This window comes from Lemur catta, chromosome 1 (assembly GCF_020740605.2).
Source record: "Lemur catta isolate mLemCat1 chromosome 1, mLemCat1.pri, whole genome shotgun sequence".
Classification (NCBI taxonomy): Eukaryota; Metazoa; Chordata; class Mammalia; order Primates; family Lemuridae; genus Lemur; species Lemur catta.
Genome location: NC_059128.1, coordinates 123,968,728 through 123,982,613, shown reverse-complemented (window position 1 = coordinate 123,982,613; position 13,886 = coordinate 123,968,728). Strand labels below are relative to the sequence as shown.

Below are 13,886 nucleotides of genomic sequence, written 5' to 3'. Positions count from 1 at the left end.
GTATTCAGGCCTCAGGCTGCCCATTTGCTGCCATTTTTGGTGGTATGAAGAGTCATTCAATGCAACTATAGGAGGCCATTTTCATTGGCATGCCACCTGCCTAAAATATAAAAATAGTAATGCTAATAGCAAATATTATGTGTAGCTCACAGTGGGCCACATACTCTTCTAAGTACTTTGCATATATTCCCCAGTTTAATGTTTCCGATGTCCCAGTGAAGTAGATGCTATTATTCTCTCCATTTTACAGATGAACAACCTGAGACACAGAAAGTTTATTTGCTCAGGGTCACACAGCTAGGAACTGGTGAAGCTGGGATTCAGAACCAGGTCTTCTGGCTTCTGTGTAGATTCTGCCTCTAAACTATTTCATGAAACATATGGTTGTCACCTAATATGTCATGATGTAAATTTTAACTTTTATAATCACCGGCATAGCCATGGTCACTCATATGTAATTATTTAAAATTATAGTTGATGTGATAGTAATTAACTAAAATTATAGTTGGGATTCAAAAATATACATGCTTACCATAATTTCCCATATTCCCCTATGTTAACAATTTTGTAAATTTGAGAATCTGATAAAATACAGTTTGAGAACAAGAATAATGTGTTTTAGTCTGAGAGCAAGGTTGGTAAACTTTTTCGTAAAGGGCCAGATATATTATTTTAGGCTTTGTGAGCCATAAGATCCCTGTTGCAACAATTCAATTCTGCAGTTACAGCACAAAAGTAGCCAAAACAGTGTGCAGATTGAAAGGGTGTGGCTGGGTTCCAATATAATTTAGTTACCAAAACAGGTGATGAACAGATTTTACTTGATTATTAGTAAAGTGGGTTTTTTTTAATTCTTTGTTTTAGTTGGAAGAAGCATGGGATCAACATGCAGAGGCTGTGAGATGCGCTGAGAAGACACAGGATCACATGCAAAAGTACAATTTAAAGCAGCACATAGAATAACTTGAGTATTTATAAAGCACGTAAGCAGTGTAGTGTGAGAATTGTATCAGTTATGACAACAAGTACATCTCTGTGAAGGCAAGGGAAAATTTCAGCTTTAAACTATTTTGAAATGCACAATTTTTGTACATTAACCCTCTATTTTGTGTTATCTACAAAACAGCTAGAAAGTAATAGTTACCAAATTACCTACTTTTCAGATCCTTAATTTATGTAATTATACTTTCAGATGTTTGTTTAAAAATTACATGATATTTTAAAAATTTATCTATGAGAATAATTATTTTAAAATATATGTTTTAGGCTTGAAAAAGAAAATTCCAAGTTAAAAGTTACAATTAAAAAGCAAGCGGACAAAATTGAGCAGCTTCAGAAAAACTTAAGTGCAAGTTCAATAAGTCAGTATCTTAATTTCTGTCATACTGAAAATTTTATTTCTCTAGTAGTGGAGGTTGTGTATCCCTTATCCAAAATGCTTGCAACCAAAACTGTTTCAGATTTTGGATTTTTGTGGGTTCTGGAATATTTTTATGTATATAATAAAGTATCTTGAGCTGTCACCTGAGATCAGATGTGGAATTTTCCACTTGTGGCATCATGTATGCCCTCAAAAAGTTTAAGATTTTGGAGCATTTTGGATTTCACAGTTTCAGATTAGGGATGCTCAACTCGTAGTTCCTCGATTTATGATGGGGTTACCTCCCAAGAAAGCCATTGTTTAATAAGTTGAAAATATCATAAGAAGAAAATGCATTTAATATACCTAATCTACCGAACATCATAGCTTAGCCTAGCCTACCTTAAACATGCTCACAACACTTCCTTTAGCCTGTAGTTGGGTAAGATCATCTAACACAAAGTCTGTCTTATAATAAAGTATCGTATATCTCATGTACCACATATTCACAATTTCTCACTAGCCTGAGAAAAGACCAAGAATAAAAATTCAGAATTCAAAATACATTGAAATTGTGATGGTTTCAAATTATTGCAAAGTCAGACAATTTAAGTTGAACCATTATAAGTGTGTCAAAGTTACAATGGTTTCACACCATTGTAAAGTCAAAAAATCGCAAGTCAGACCATCGTAAGTTGGAAACTATTTATAGATAAGAATACTTTAGACAATATAAAAAGTCTCATTGACAAAAATGTTTATTGCTTTCATGCTTGCTACTTGTAGTGCAAGTCTTCTTGATTTTATAGAAGTTGAGTGAATTCATGAAATTAATGATTTTGGTGGCAATATTTTAATAACAAAATTATGATACTCTAAAAACAGTACTTTACTCATTGTTTTTAGAGACAGGGTATCACTCTGTTCCCCAGGCTGGAGCACAATGGCATGATCATAGCTCACTGCAGTCTCAAAATCCTGGGCTAAAGCCATTCTCCTGCCTCATCCTCCTGAGTAGCTAGGAGTATAGGCATGTGCTACCATGCCTGGCTAGGTTTTAAAATTGTTTGTAGAGGCCGAATGTCAGTATGTTGCCCAGGCTGGTCTCAAAACTCCTGGCCTCAAATGATCCTCCCGCCTCAGCCTCACAAAGTGCTGGGATTACAGGAATGAGCCACTGAGCCAGGCCTAGTATTTTATGTGTGCCATATTTTGTTTATCCATTCATTCATAGATAGACATTTGGGTCATTTCCAGCTTTTGGCTATTGTGAATAATGCTGGTGTGGACATTGGTGCACAACTGTTTGAGTCCCCGCTCATATTTTATACCACCTTATAAAACTCTAGGCAGAAATTTGAGTAATGATTTGATCTAGAATTGTGAATTTTTTTTATAATCTAAATCGTTCAGTGAGATTTTGACGATGAATTGCTTTTAAGATTGTAATTTGTATTCCCCATCAAGAATGAGAAACAGGGTCATTTTACAAGCATTTTTTCCCCTGAAGGAATGTCTTTCTCTCTTCAGATTTAGTAGAAATGGTTGCTCCAGCAGGGCATTACGGAGTTATATAGTACTCTTAGCAACGCAGATTCAGAAACTAGTTTTTTTCCATTCAGCTGTGTTCATCTGCCTTTCAAAGACTTCACAGTCCAATCTCAGAAAAAAATTGATGTGTATTCTAGGATACCAATTTTTTGATGTATAGTGAAAACTATATAACTATTTACCAAGCAGAACAGGATTCCCCTGTCATTCATGCTTTCCTTTGTAGGAATGAAGATCAAAAGATTGCATTGTGAATACTAAATTGTAGCACTGAGGTAAATGCTCCTACTAACTAGTTTCTTTAAGTCAATTCTATAGAGATACACCTATCGGGCGAACTGCAACTGTTGTTGTGGCCAAGGAAACATTGAAAAGTTTTTTTTTTCTAGGCTTCATATAAATTATTACCATTTTATTAGAATTTTTTTTTCATACAAGTGACATGACAATGCATTGATAAGGAGTCTTCTGTGAATGACAGTGCCAGGATATGTTCGCTTACATGTATGTCAGATATGAATACATTAAGGTATAAAAGTTGGAAAATTTGCGTTAATAAATTCCCATAGAAATGAGTTAGGAATGTGGCTTAGAATTGTTAGCCACTTTGAAGTCCACCGTGTGAATCAAACATTTCATAAGAAACAGCTTTCAGCCAATTCAGTCAATACCCCTTAACTTCCTCCAGAGGTTCTCATCTCATGAATTCCTAAGCCAGAGACTGCCTGGGTTAAGATATTTGAAGGACACAATTTTGAGGTGAAGAATCTGGATTGGGAAGACAAGAGAACTCTAGTTGGCAAAAACCTCCAAATGATATAGTTGAGTGTGCATCTGAAAGAAACTTTACAATAAGGCGCTGTGGACAAGGAAATTATTCACAAGAAAATAAAGGCAAACAATTGATAATCTGACCCTTGTGCATTATAAAAAAAAGGACAAAGGATGCTGGTCCACATCCTAAGAATGAGGGTACCCCCCAGGATTAGAAAATAACACAACTTTTCAAAATAACATCAGTAGGAATCAACATGAAATGTAGACTAGTAGCTGTACACACAAGGAATGGTTGACAAGTGTGGGGTTGAGTGTATCGTCAATGAGAAGTGAACTAGGAGGAGGAGCCCTCAGTAAAGAGGTCAGGGCTAGAAAGGTAGATGAGGTAATCTGGGTTGAAGCCCTAGCTTTAAGGAGCTCTGAGAGAATTTAAAAAGAGGAATAGCGAGGGATAGGACTAAACATCAGGGTGCTGCATTTAGAAATCCAGTGGGGTCAGAGGAGCAGAGGGCAGGGTATGGTCAGTGCTGGCAGTTGGTGCTGAGAAGTAAAGCAGATTAAGGACTAAAGATTAGGGCCTTCATGTCGCGCCCGCCTCGCCAGCAAGGAAGACGCGGCAACAGGAGTTCTTCTACAGTGCTTTATTGGGGATCCCTCTAAGCTTCAAGATGCGGAAGACCCTGAGCACAAGCTCTCACACAGTAATATACTCTCAGGGAAACAGGAAGTAACAGTGATAGGCCACAATCAATCACAAGCGGTCACCAATAGGCCAAGCCAGAAAACCTCATATGCATACTTATGCAACAACCCTACAGATGTACTACGCATGTGCCGCACTTGTTTACCTCAGCCAGGCCACCGGAAATCAGCGCCATCTTGCAATGGCGTCCACGCTTCCCACATCTCCCCCTTCTTTATTATTTAAGAAAGCCTGCCAGACTTACAACCACCTCGTCTCGTGCAATGAGCGAACTCGGAGACGTGCAGAGGCTGGTCATAAAGGCGGCCGTGGGTAAGGCCTCTGTCTTAGGCTACGCGGGCTGCTTCCCGGCCTGGCACCAACCGGTGTGCATCCAGGCGCGGGACCCACGCATTCCCGTCATTGAGGTACCTTACAGCCGAGAGAGGGGGAGAGCAGGCAAGTCGCGGAACGCCTACAACCCGGCCAACCACACGTGGGGGTCCTGGCCGAGTTGCAGTGCGGCAAAGGCTTGTTGCATCAACATTTGGTTGCGCCGATTGCGGCGCGCCATACGGGTAAGGGCTACAAATCCTATCAGGGCCATAGTCGCGAGCAAGGCTAACAAACAGCCCATTCCTGCCCACTCTTTTACATGGTTGGCCACCTGCCACATCCAATCCGACAGCCCCTGGGCAAAGTTCACGTCGACTCGCGTAGAGTTGATGTGAACTATACTAGCCTGTAGCCGTTCCAGCAGAGTCTCAAAGTCATTGGACCATGCACCCAACAATTGCTGTGACAGGGTTCGTGATAGGTTAGCTGCCCGGGAAGCGTTCTGAAAAGGGATAGAGGTGACACACACGCCAGGCAGGCGCCACTCGCATCCGAGCTGCATGACCTGCATCAACAAGTCCACTTGTTCTTGAACCAAGTCCACTCTTTGGTTGAGAATCATGATGCCTCCTTTCAGCTGAGCGTTGACGTTTGATTGGGTCGCCAGGGCGGTCGCCACCCCCGACGATAAGTTGTTCAAGGCGGTGGCCGCCTGCACCGAAGTGGTGAGCGCAACTGCAGCCGTCGCCGCGGCAGCCACCGCGGCCACTACGGCGGCAACTATGGCTGCGGTGATGCCAAAGTCGCGTCGCTGCCGATACAGCATCGTGGCCGAGGGCGCCTCCACAGGGATATCAAACGGGAGGAAAGGTAGTTCTAGAGACTCGTTGGTGGTAAAAAAGCGGGGAAAAACTGTGGCGTCATGCCGGACGGGCATCGGCAGAGGGAAGACATCCATCAGGGCCCAGCGCGCTTCCGGTACCGCCGTCGCCGTCGTTAGGACTCCCGCCAGCATCAGCATCTGCAGTGACGCCATCCTGGCCCGCCGGACGCTCGTCCTCCTCAGCCGTGGTGTGCACCGAGCGGGTCAAGCGCGTCGGAACCCAAATAGGGTCCTCGTGATCCTGCGGGAAAACACAAACAGCTCCCCTGGACCTGGCTATAACCGGATCCGGGCCTCTCCACTGGCTCGTTAAGACGTCCTTCCATTTTACCGCCTCGCGGTGAGCCACCGGGGGGGGGGGGGGGGGGACGTGTGTCTCTCTGCCGCAGAGCGGCCGGACACATCCAAAGTCAAAAAATTTAAGGTAAAAAGGGCAAGGGAAATGGTACCTTTAGGGGACCTCTGTATGGCCTCCAGGGCATCTCCCCCTTTCTGTTTTTGTAGATAAGCCTTGAGCGTGCCATGGGCACGCTCCACAATGCCTTGTGCCTGAGGATTGTAGGGGAGGCCAGTGAGGTGTTTGACTCCGAGGCGAGCACAAAATTGTTGGAAAACTCTGGAGGTATAAGCGGGGCCATTGTCTGTTTTAATAGTACTTGGCTTGCCCCAGGCAGCCCAAGCCTCCAAGCAATGGATGATGACATGACTGGCTTTTTCCCCCGCCAGTGGCGTGGCGTGGAGGACTCCAGAACAGGTATCTATGGACACATGAACAAATTGAGTTTTTCCCAGAGAGGGAATATGAGTGACGTCCATTTGCCACAATTGTAATGGTCGCAGACCCCTGGGATTTACTCCCGTATGTGCGACATTGCGAAAAGGAGCACAAGTGTGGCACTGCAAGACAATCTCACGCGCCTCGGCGCGCGAGATGTGAAATCGGAGACGCAAGGTCTCAGCTGGCACATGGTAGAGTGTATGAAAATCTTTGGCGGCAGCAAGGTTATCAGCCACCCAAAGAGTGCGGGTGGCCTGGTCTGCCATTGCATTTCCCGCCGCCATGGGTCCAGGCAGGAGGGAGTGTGCTCTGATATGCTGAATAGAGAATGGGTTGGTCCTACTCAGGATGATGCTTCTGAGGTCCGTGAATAAGGAGAAAACTGTACTTTTAGGAAGGATATAAGGGGAAGTTTCCAAAACCTTCACTGCGTTAACCACGTAGCAAGAGTCTGAGATGATATTAATGGGATCGGTGATGGTGCTGAGAACCAGGCCAACTATTGCACACTCCACCAGCTGAGGGGAGGCGTAAGGGAATTGCTTAGTAAACACCTGGTCCCGGACAACATAACTCCCAATGCCTGTTTTAGAGCCATCAGTATAGACATCCAGGGCATTAGGCAGTGGGTGTGCCGAAGTCACCTTCGGGAAAATGAGGTCATTTCTCATAGCAAATTGTAATAGGGGATGTTTGGGGTAATGATTGTCAATGCCTCCTGGGAAAGCGCACCGCAGCACTGCCCATGCATCAAGAGTGGCACATAAGGTGTCTATCTGGTTAGAAGTGTATGGACAGATGAGGCTCTCTGGGTAGCGCCCGAAGTGGGAGAGAGCCATGTGAAGGCCCTTTAATGCGAGGTCAGCTACACAGGTCGGGTAGTGACCAATCACCTTTCCCGGAGAGGCTTGAGGATGTACCCAGAGAAGGGGACCATCCTGCCAAAGCACTGCTGTAGGAAGTGTAGGAGAGGGGAGCAGGCAGAGAAGAAAAGGGTCCTGGTGACGAATGCGTACCAGATGCGCACTCTTAATGGCTTCCTCAACCCTATGCAAGACCTTTAGGGCTTCCGGAGTCAAGGTTCTAGGGGATGTGATATGAGGGTCTCCCTCAAGAATCTGAAATAAAGGCTTTAGTTCAGAAGTGGTAAGGCCCAAAAAAGGCCGAAGCCAATTGATGTCTCCTAATAACCGCTGGAAATCATTTAAAGTTCTCAAAGCATCTCTTCGAATGGCCAGCCTCTGAGGCACAATTTTATCAGGAAAGATGCTACTGCCAAGAAATGAGCCCACTTCCCCTTCCTGCACTTTATCGGGAGCTATGGACAGCCCCCTTTCCTTTAACTGAGTTTGAAGGAAGGCAAAGACCTGAAGCAACAACTGGGCATCCCGATGGCATAGTAGAATGTCATCCATGTAATGGATGATTCTTACCTTAGGGTACCTCTGTCGAACAGGCTGGAGAGCCGCGCTCACGTAAATCTGGCATAGAGTGGGACTGTTAGCCATGCCCTGAGGCAGGACCCGCCAGTGGTACCTTTCATCAGGCTGCTCATGGTTCATGGAAGGGAGTGTAAATGCAAATCTAATTTTGTCAGATGAGTGAAGGGGAATAGAGAAAAAACAGTCTTTAATATCCAAAATGATCAGATTCCAATGCTTGGGCAAGGCAGAAAGAAGGGGCAACCCTCGCTGGACAGGCCCCATTAGGCGCATCTGGGCGTTGACTGCCCTTAGGTCCTGCAGTAAGCGCCACTTTCCTGACCTTTTCTTAATCACAAAAATAGGGGTGTTCCAAGGCGAATGAGAGGGTTCAAGGTGCCCAAGAGTGAGCTGCTCCTGCACCAACTCACGGGCTGCAAGCAATTTGTCGGAGGGCAATGGCCACTGAGACACCCACACCGGGTCCTCCGAAACCCAGGGAATGGGCAAGGCGGTTTCAGCGGCCCCTAGGTAAAACCCAGCCCCTGTCTACCAGGATTGGGGCTAGCCATAAGTGGCGTTTTCCTGCCTTGCAAATTCTTTCCTAAGCCCTTACCCGGGACCCATCCCATGTTACTCATCATCTCTTGGCTCTGAGCAGAATACTCATTTGTTAACTTAAGGTTCAACTGTCTCAGGACGTCTCTGCCCCAGAGATTCACTGGTAAGGGGAGAACAAAAGGCTTAAAACTACCCCTACCGCCTTCAAGATCACTCCAAGACAGAGTTCGGGCACTCACGGCTGGGGCCGAAGCGTAACCCAGGCCCTGTAAAGTTGCCTCTGAGCGGGTGAGCGGCCAGCCTTTAGGCCACCACCGCTCAGATATGATACTAGTGTCTGCTCCCGTATCCAGCAAACCCTCAAATTTTATTCCCTGAACAGTCAATACAAGGGTCGGACGGGTGTTTAAATCCAAAGACAGAAAGGTACAAGTGCCTCCGGACGACCCGAACGCCTTACTACCACGTGGCTCCTGCTTGCTGGGGAACCAAGCGTGAAGGCTAGGGAGGAGCAGAAGCTGAGCAAATCGGTCCCCGGGGTGGATGGAGATAATTCCCCGAGGTGATGAGCACATGACCTTTATTGGCCCCTGGAAGTCTGAGTCTATAACCCCCGGGTGGACAATCAGCCCTTTTAAGGTAGCCGATGACCTCCCAAGCACTAATCCCACAGTATGATTGGGCAGAGGTCCTTTAAAGTCTGAAGGGATAGGTTGACATCCTAACCCAGGTGTCAAAACTGTGAGGGTGGTGGCACGGAGGTCCAATCCTGCGGAACCGGGGGTGGCCCTCCTAGGTTCCCCCCCGGTAGCGCCGGATTCAAGGAGGGACGAGTCCCCGGGGTCAGCAGAGACGGGCCCGGGGGCCCCTGGGGGCTGTCCTGCGCCAGCATCGCCCCATATGTTTGCGGGCCCTGGGGTCGTGGGCCCCGCCTCCCGTTTTTTGGCAGTGCAACCATGCTGCCGCTAGGCCCTCGGGAGATGGGCCGGCCTTCCTTGTCTTTAACGGATCGGCACTCTGCGGCCCAGTGCCGACCTTTCTGGCACACGGGGCAAACCCCCGGCTGTGAAGATGATTGCTTCACCTTACTTGGCGCTCGGCACTGTCTTCTCAAGTGACCGGGCTTGCCGCAGTTGTAGCAACAGCGTTGTTGCTGGGCTTGTGCCGCTATGACCGCGGCCGCCAGGCCTTGATTAGTCAGAGGACCCCCAATCTCCCTGCAAGCCTTCAGCCATGCATTTAATCCTTTACTTTTCCATAGCGTAATGGCATTCCGACATTCTGAAGTGGCCTGCTCATAAACTAGTTGCTCAACCAACGGCAAGGCCGAGTCTAGGTCCTCAAAAATCTTTCCCGCGGCATCCATCATGCGGGCCACAAAATCCGAAAACGGCTCTGCCGGAGCCTGGACAATTTTTGTCAGATTGCCACGCACCTCCCCCCGTTTGGGCAAACCCTTCCAAGCCTTAATGGCTATCTGATTTACCTGGCGATACACCTCCTCCGGGTAAGCTGTTTGATTATTGGCCCACTGCCCCTGTCCAGTGAGCATGTCAAAAGTCCACGCTGCTCTACCTCCTCCCTGGGCTGCATTCGCACGGGCCTGCGCGGCACACCCATCATGATACATGGACTTCCAGTCTAGGTATTGGCCCGTGGATAGCGCCGCGCGCACCACCTGCTGCCAATCCGTGGGCGTTAGGGCACTAGTGGCGAGCCTCTCCAGCATTACTAAAGTGTAGGCTGCGCTATGCCCCCAGTTGCGGACCGCCTCTGCAAATTCCTTTAATTGCTTATGGTCCACAGGTTGCCAATATCTCTGATTATTGTTGTCCACATACACAGGGAAAGCAAATCCTAGCTCTCTCCGCGCTTCTGGGGGGAGGAGAGACGCTCCACCCCCCGGTGCGGGCCCAACGAGGGGCGCTGTAGGTGGGGGCAGGGAATACGGGGGAGGCCAGGTCTCTATATCGAGCCTGGGCGGGGCCTGCCTTCTCGGCTGGACCACATCCTGTTTTTTAAGTCCCCTCATTTCCTTTCTCAACTGCTGAAAAGAGGGGGTAGCTTCTTCCCCCTCCGAGGCGGACGATTCACCTTCCGCCTCGGACAAATGCAAATCTGCAAATTCTGGCAACAGCGGGTCGTCACCCGTTCGCCGGTTCTCTACCTGACATGACTGATCGTCCTTAACCGTTGCAACTCCTCCCCCTCTCCCTCCTTCTGAGAGCTGAGACTGCACTTCCGCAAGCTGTTCTGCTGCACTCTGCGAACCCTGCGGATCGCACTTTAGGCAATCCATAACTAACCTATGAAGTATCAAGACGCCAGGCCTTAAATCTAACGCCTCGCGTAGATCATGGCCCACCTTCCTCCAAGATGGTATGGTGAGCGAGCCGGAGGCTAGGAACCAAGGGGATACCCGGTCCACCTCCCTCAACAATCTCTTTAGGTCATGATCGTCAACATGGATTTTATTTTCAGCAAGCAGAGTTTTCAGAGGCCACAGAAACCGGCGTAGTGGTATGTTGCCCATGTCTCTCTTGGGGGCGGGGAAATTGGCCGTCCCACACTGTAGTTCTGAACTCACCTCACAAGAGGTCGTCTCCGCTGGTGCCCTGGTGGTACAGGTCCCGGGTTTCGGCACCACTTGTCGCGCCCGCCTCGCCAGCAAGGAAGACGCGGCAACAGGAGTTCTTCTACAGTGCTTTATTGGGGATCCCTCTAAGCTTCAAGATGCGGAAGACCCTGAGCACAAGCTCTCACACAGTAATATACTCTCAGGGAAACAGGAAGTAACAGTGATAGGCCACAATCAATCACAAGCGGTCACCAATAGGCCAAGCCAGAAAACCTCATATGCATACTTATGCAACAACCCTACAGATGTACTACGCATGTGCCGCACTTGTTTACCTCAGCCAGGCCACCGGAAATCGGCGCCATCTTGCAATGGCGTCCACGCTTCCCACACCTTCATGGCCCTCAGAGGTTTTTTATTGGAATTACAGGATTAAAAATCAGATTTTAATATAAAAAAACAAAAGCGAAGTGATGAAAAGTGATGAAAAAGTAGATCTCTGGATGAGACCATTATTAAAGAATATTGTAATCCAATGGAAGGGGAGAAATAGGCTGACAGAAAAGCCACAAGAATTAGGCAAAAGTTGTCTTTTTATTTATTATAGAGAAGACTTAAACTTTATTTAAAAAGGAATGGTTATTAAGACAGGAAAAATTGAAACCCGTGGAAGAATGTTTACAGAGAATGAGGGTTTTTAGCTCATCCTCAAGTCATGTGACAATCAAAAATGTAATGGGGAACAGATGGGAGTTTTCCAAAAATTGTCTTAGGAAGATATAACATAATCTGGAATATCTTAAACTATTGCTGACGATGTTACCTAGGGCATCTTTGAAAACTACAATATAAGCATAACTACTCTTCTAAAAATTTTTCGTTAACACTTAGTATTTTATGTGTAAAAACCTAACTACTTTTTTCAAATAAATTTTGGGATTTTAAATTCCAGAAGAAATAATGAGAGTATGAATCATTTTGAGCTTTTTAAAGAAATGTTATTAATTTGAAATCTGTCCTTATTGGCATCAGATTTATAAATTGCATTTTATAAATCTGTCCAAACATATATTATTCATGAACTGATGAGAAATAATATATTTAAGAAAGGAAAGTATCTCTAGATTTTTAAACATAATTAAAAAAAATTTTTTTTTCAAAGTGTGAGGACGAAAAAGAAGAATTAAAGAAACTTACTGAGTCAAAACAATCTCTGGAATATAACTTGGATCAAGAAATGAAGAAAAATGATGAATTAGAAAAAGAATTATCGGGGTAAGATTTTAATATTCTAGATCATTTCATCTGTTAATTCATTTAGCTATAATTTTACTTTATTAAAACCTAAATGTAAATTCATTCTGTATCTGCATTTTTATAAATAAATTATTCCATATAAAAATTTATTTCAGGAACTCACAACACAATCTGAAACTGTTTTCCAGTGGCCAAAATAATACACTTTAATGATTTTGAAAACAATAATGACAATGCCTTTTGCATATAATGCCAACTGTACTCTTTTTATCATCTACTTTGAGTTTTTCTTTCTGAAGATATTTTAACCTGTTTTTGGTAATCTTTCCTTATTTTGGTAGTATCCTTCCTTTCAGTATTCAAATCCTTTAATGTCCGAATACCTATGTGTGTCATTTTGTAACAACATCGAAAATTGTCTTGATTTAATTACATGTTCCTCCTGCCTCTTTTTTAAAAATTGTAAAATATATCATGGAAATTTACTTATTTTCTGTGGGCGTCTCCCATGTATACGTGAAGTATACATGTTATTAAACTTCTGTTTGTTTTAAAATGTTATGTATATATCTCTCATACATATAAAAATACATGTATGACTTGAAGAAGGAAAAATAAAAGGAACACTTTTCTTTCTACAACCCAGATTAAAAAAATGGAATGTTTCCCAGTGCCTTTGAAGCCCCCACCATGGCTGCTTTTTTTTTTTTATTTGAGAATATTACGGGGGTATAAATATTTTGGTTACATGAATTGATTTTGTACAGTTTGAGTCAAAGTTGTGTGTCCATCACATGGATAGTATGTATTATACCCGTTAGGAGTGACTTTACCCATCCCTTCCTCCCCTCTCTGCTTTTCTGTTTATTTGCCGAGTACTTAAATTTGTTTTCTGATTCTAATCAATATTTTTCTCTAATTGTCTTTGTTTACATGGTTTGGTTTTTTTTTTTTTTTTCTTTTTTTCTTTCTTTCTTTCTTTTTTTTTTTTTTTTTTTTTTTTTTGAGACAGAGTCTGGCTCTGTTGCCTGGGCTAGCATCAGCCTAGCTCACAGCAACCTCAAACTCCTGGGTTCAAGCAATCCTTCTGCCTCAGCTTCCCGAGTAGCTGGGACTACAAGCATGTGCCACCATGCCCAGCTAATTTTTTTCTATATATATTTTTAGCTGTCCAGATCATTTCTTTCTATGTTTAGTAGAGACGGGGGTCTCACTCTTGCTCAGGCTGGTCTCGAACTCCTGACCTCTGTTTACATGGTTTTGCATCCCTTTCATTTTGTTAACACTGTGCTAGCAAAGATCTCTAGATCTCTTCTTAAAAGTCTTCAAGTTTTAGTGCTTTATCTCCCTCCTTATTTCCTTCTTTTTAAGTCTCTGCCTGTATTCTTTCCCCCCTCAACTCAGACTTCAAAGATGTTGTCTTTCCTGTCTCTTTTTCTACTTCAGATGATCTGCTTGATGTTTTTCATGTGTAATTTCTTTTGTTCTTACGGATGGTGGTCAATGGATATCAAAATATATTTTGGGGTCTTTTTCAAATGTTTATGTATATGTATGCTTTTCTTTAGCTTGTACTGTATACTGATCTCTGGGTTATAGCTGATATTTAATAGTAGGTTAATGTTTTATATTAACATACTAAAGTAGATATAAATCATTTACTTATAAAAACTGTATGCTTACAGTATCAACTCTTTACCTG

General features: G+C 44.6%; 1 protein-coding gene across 1 annotated transcript in view; it reads left to right on the top strand.

Annotated features, from left to right (window-relative positions):
* Nucleotides 1-12,752, top strand: part of LOC123624849 (ankyrin repeat domain-containing protein 26-like) — a 37,504-nt gene extending 24,752 nt beyond the window's left edge. The window contains 2 exon segments of the mRNA XM_045533067.1: nt 865-935; nt 12,090-12,752. Coding sequence (XP_045389023.1) covers nt 865-935; nt 12,090-12,114 — 96 coding nt within the window. The 3' untranslated portion in view covers nt 12,115-12,752.
* The last annotated feature ends 1,134 nt before the right edge of the window (nt 12,753-13,886 follow it).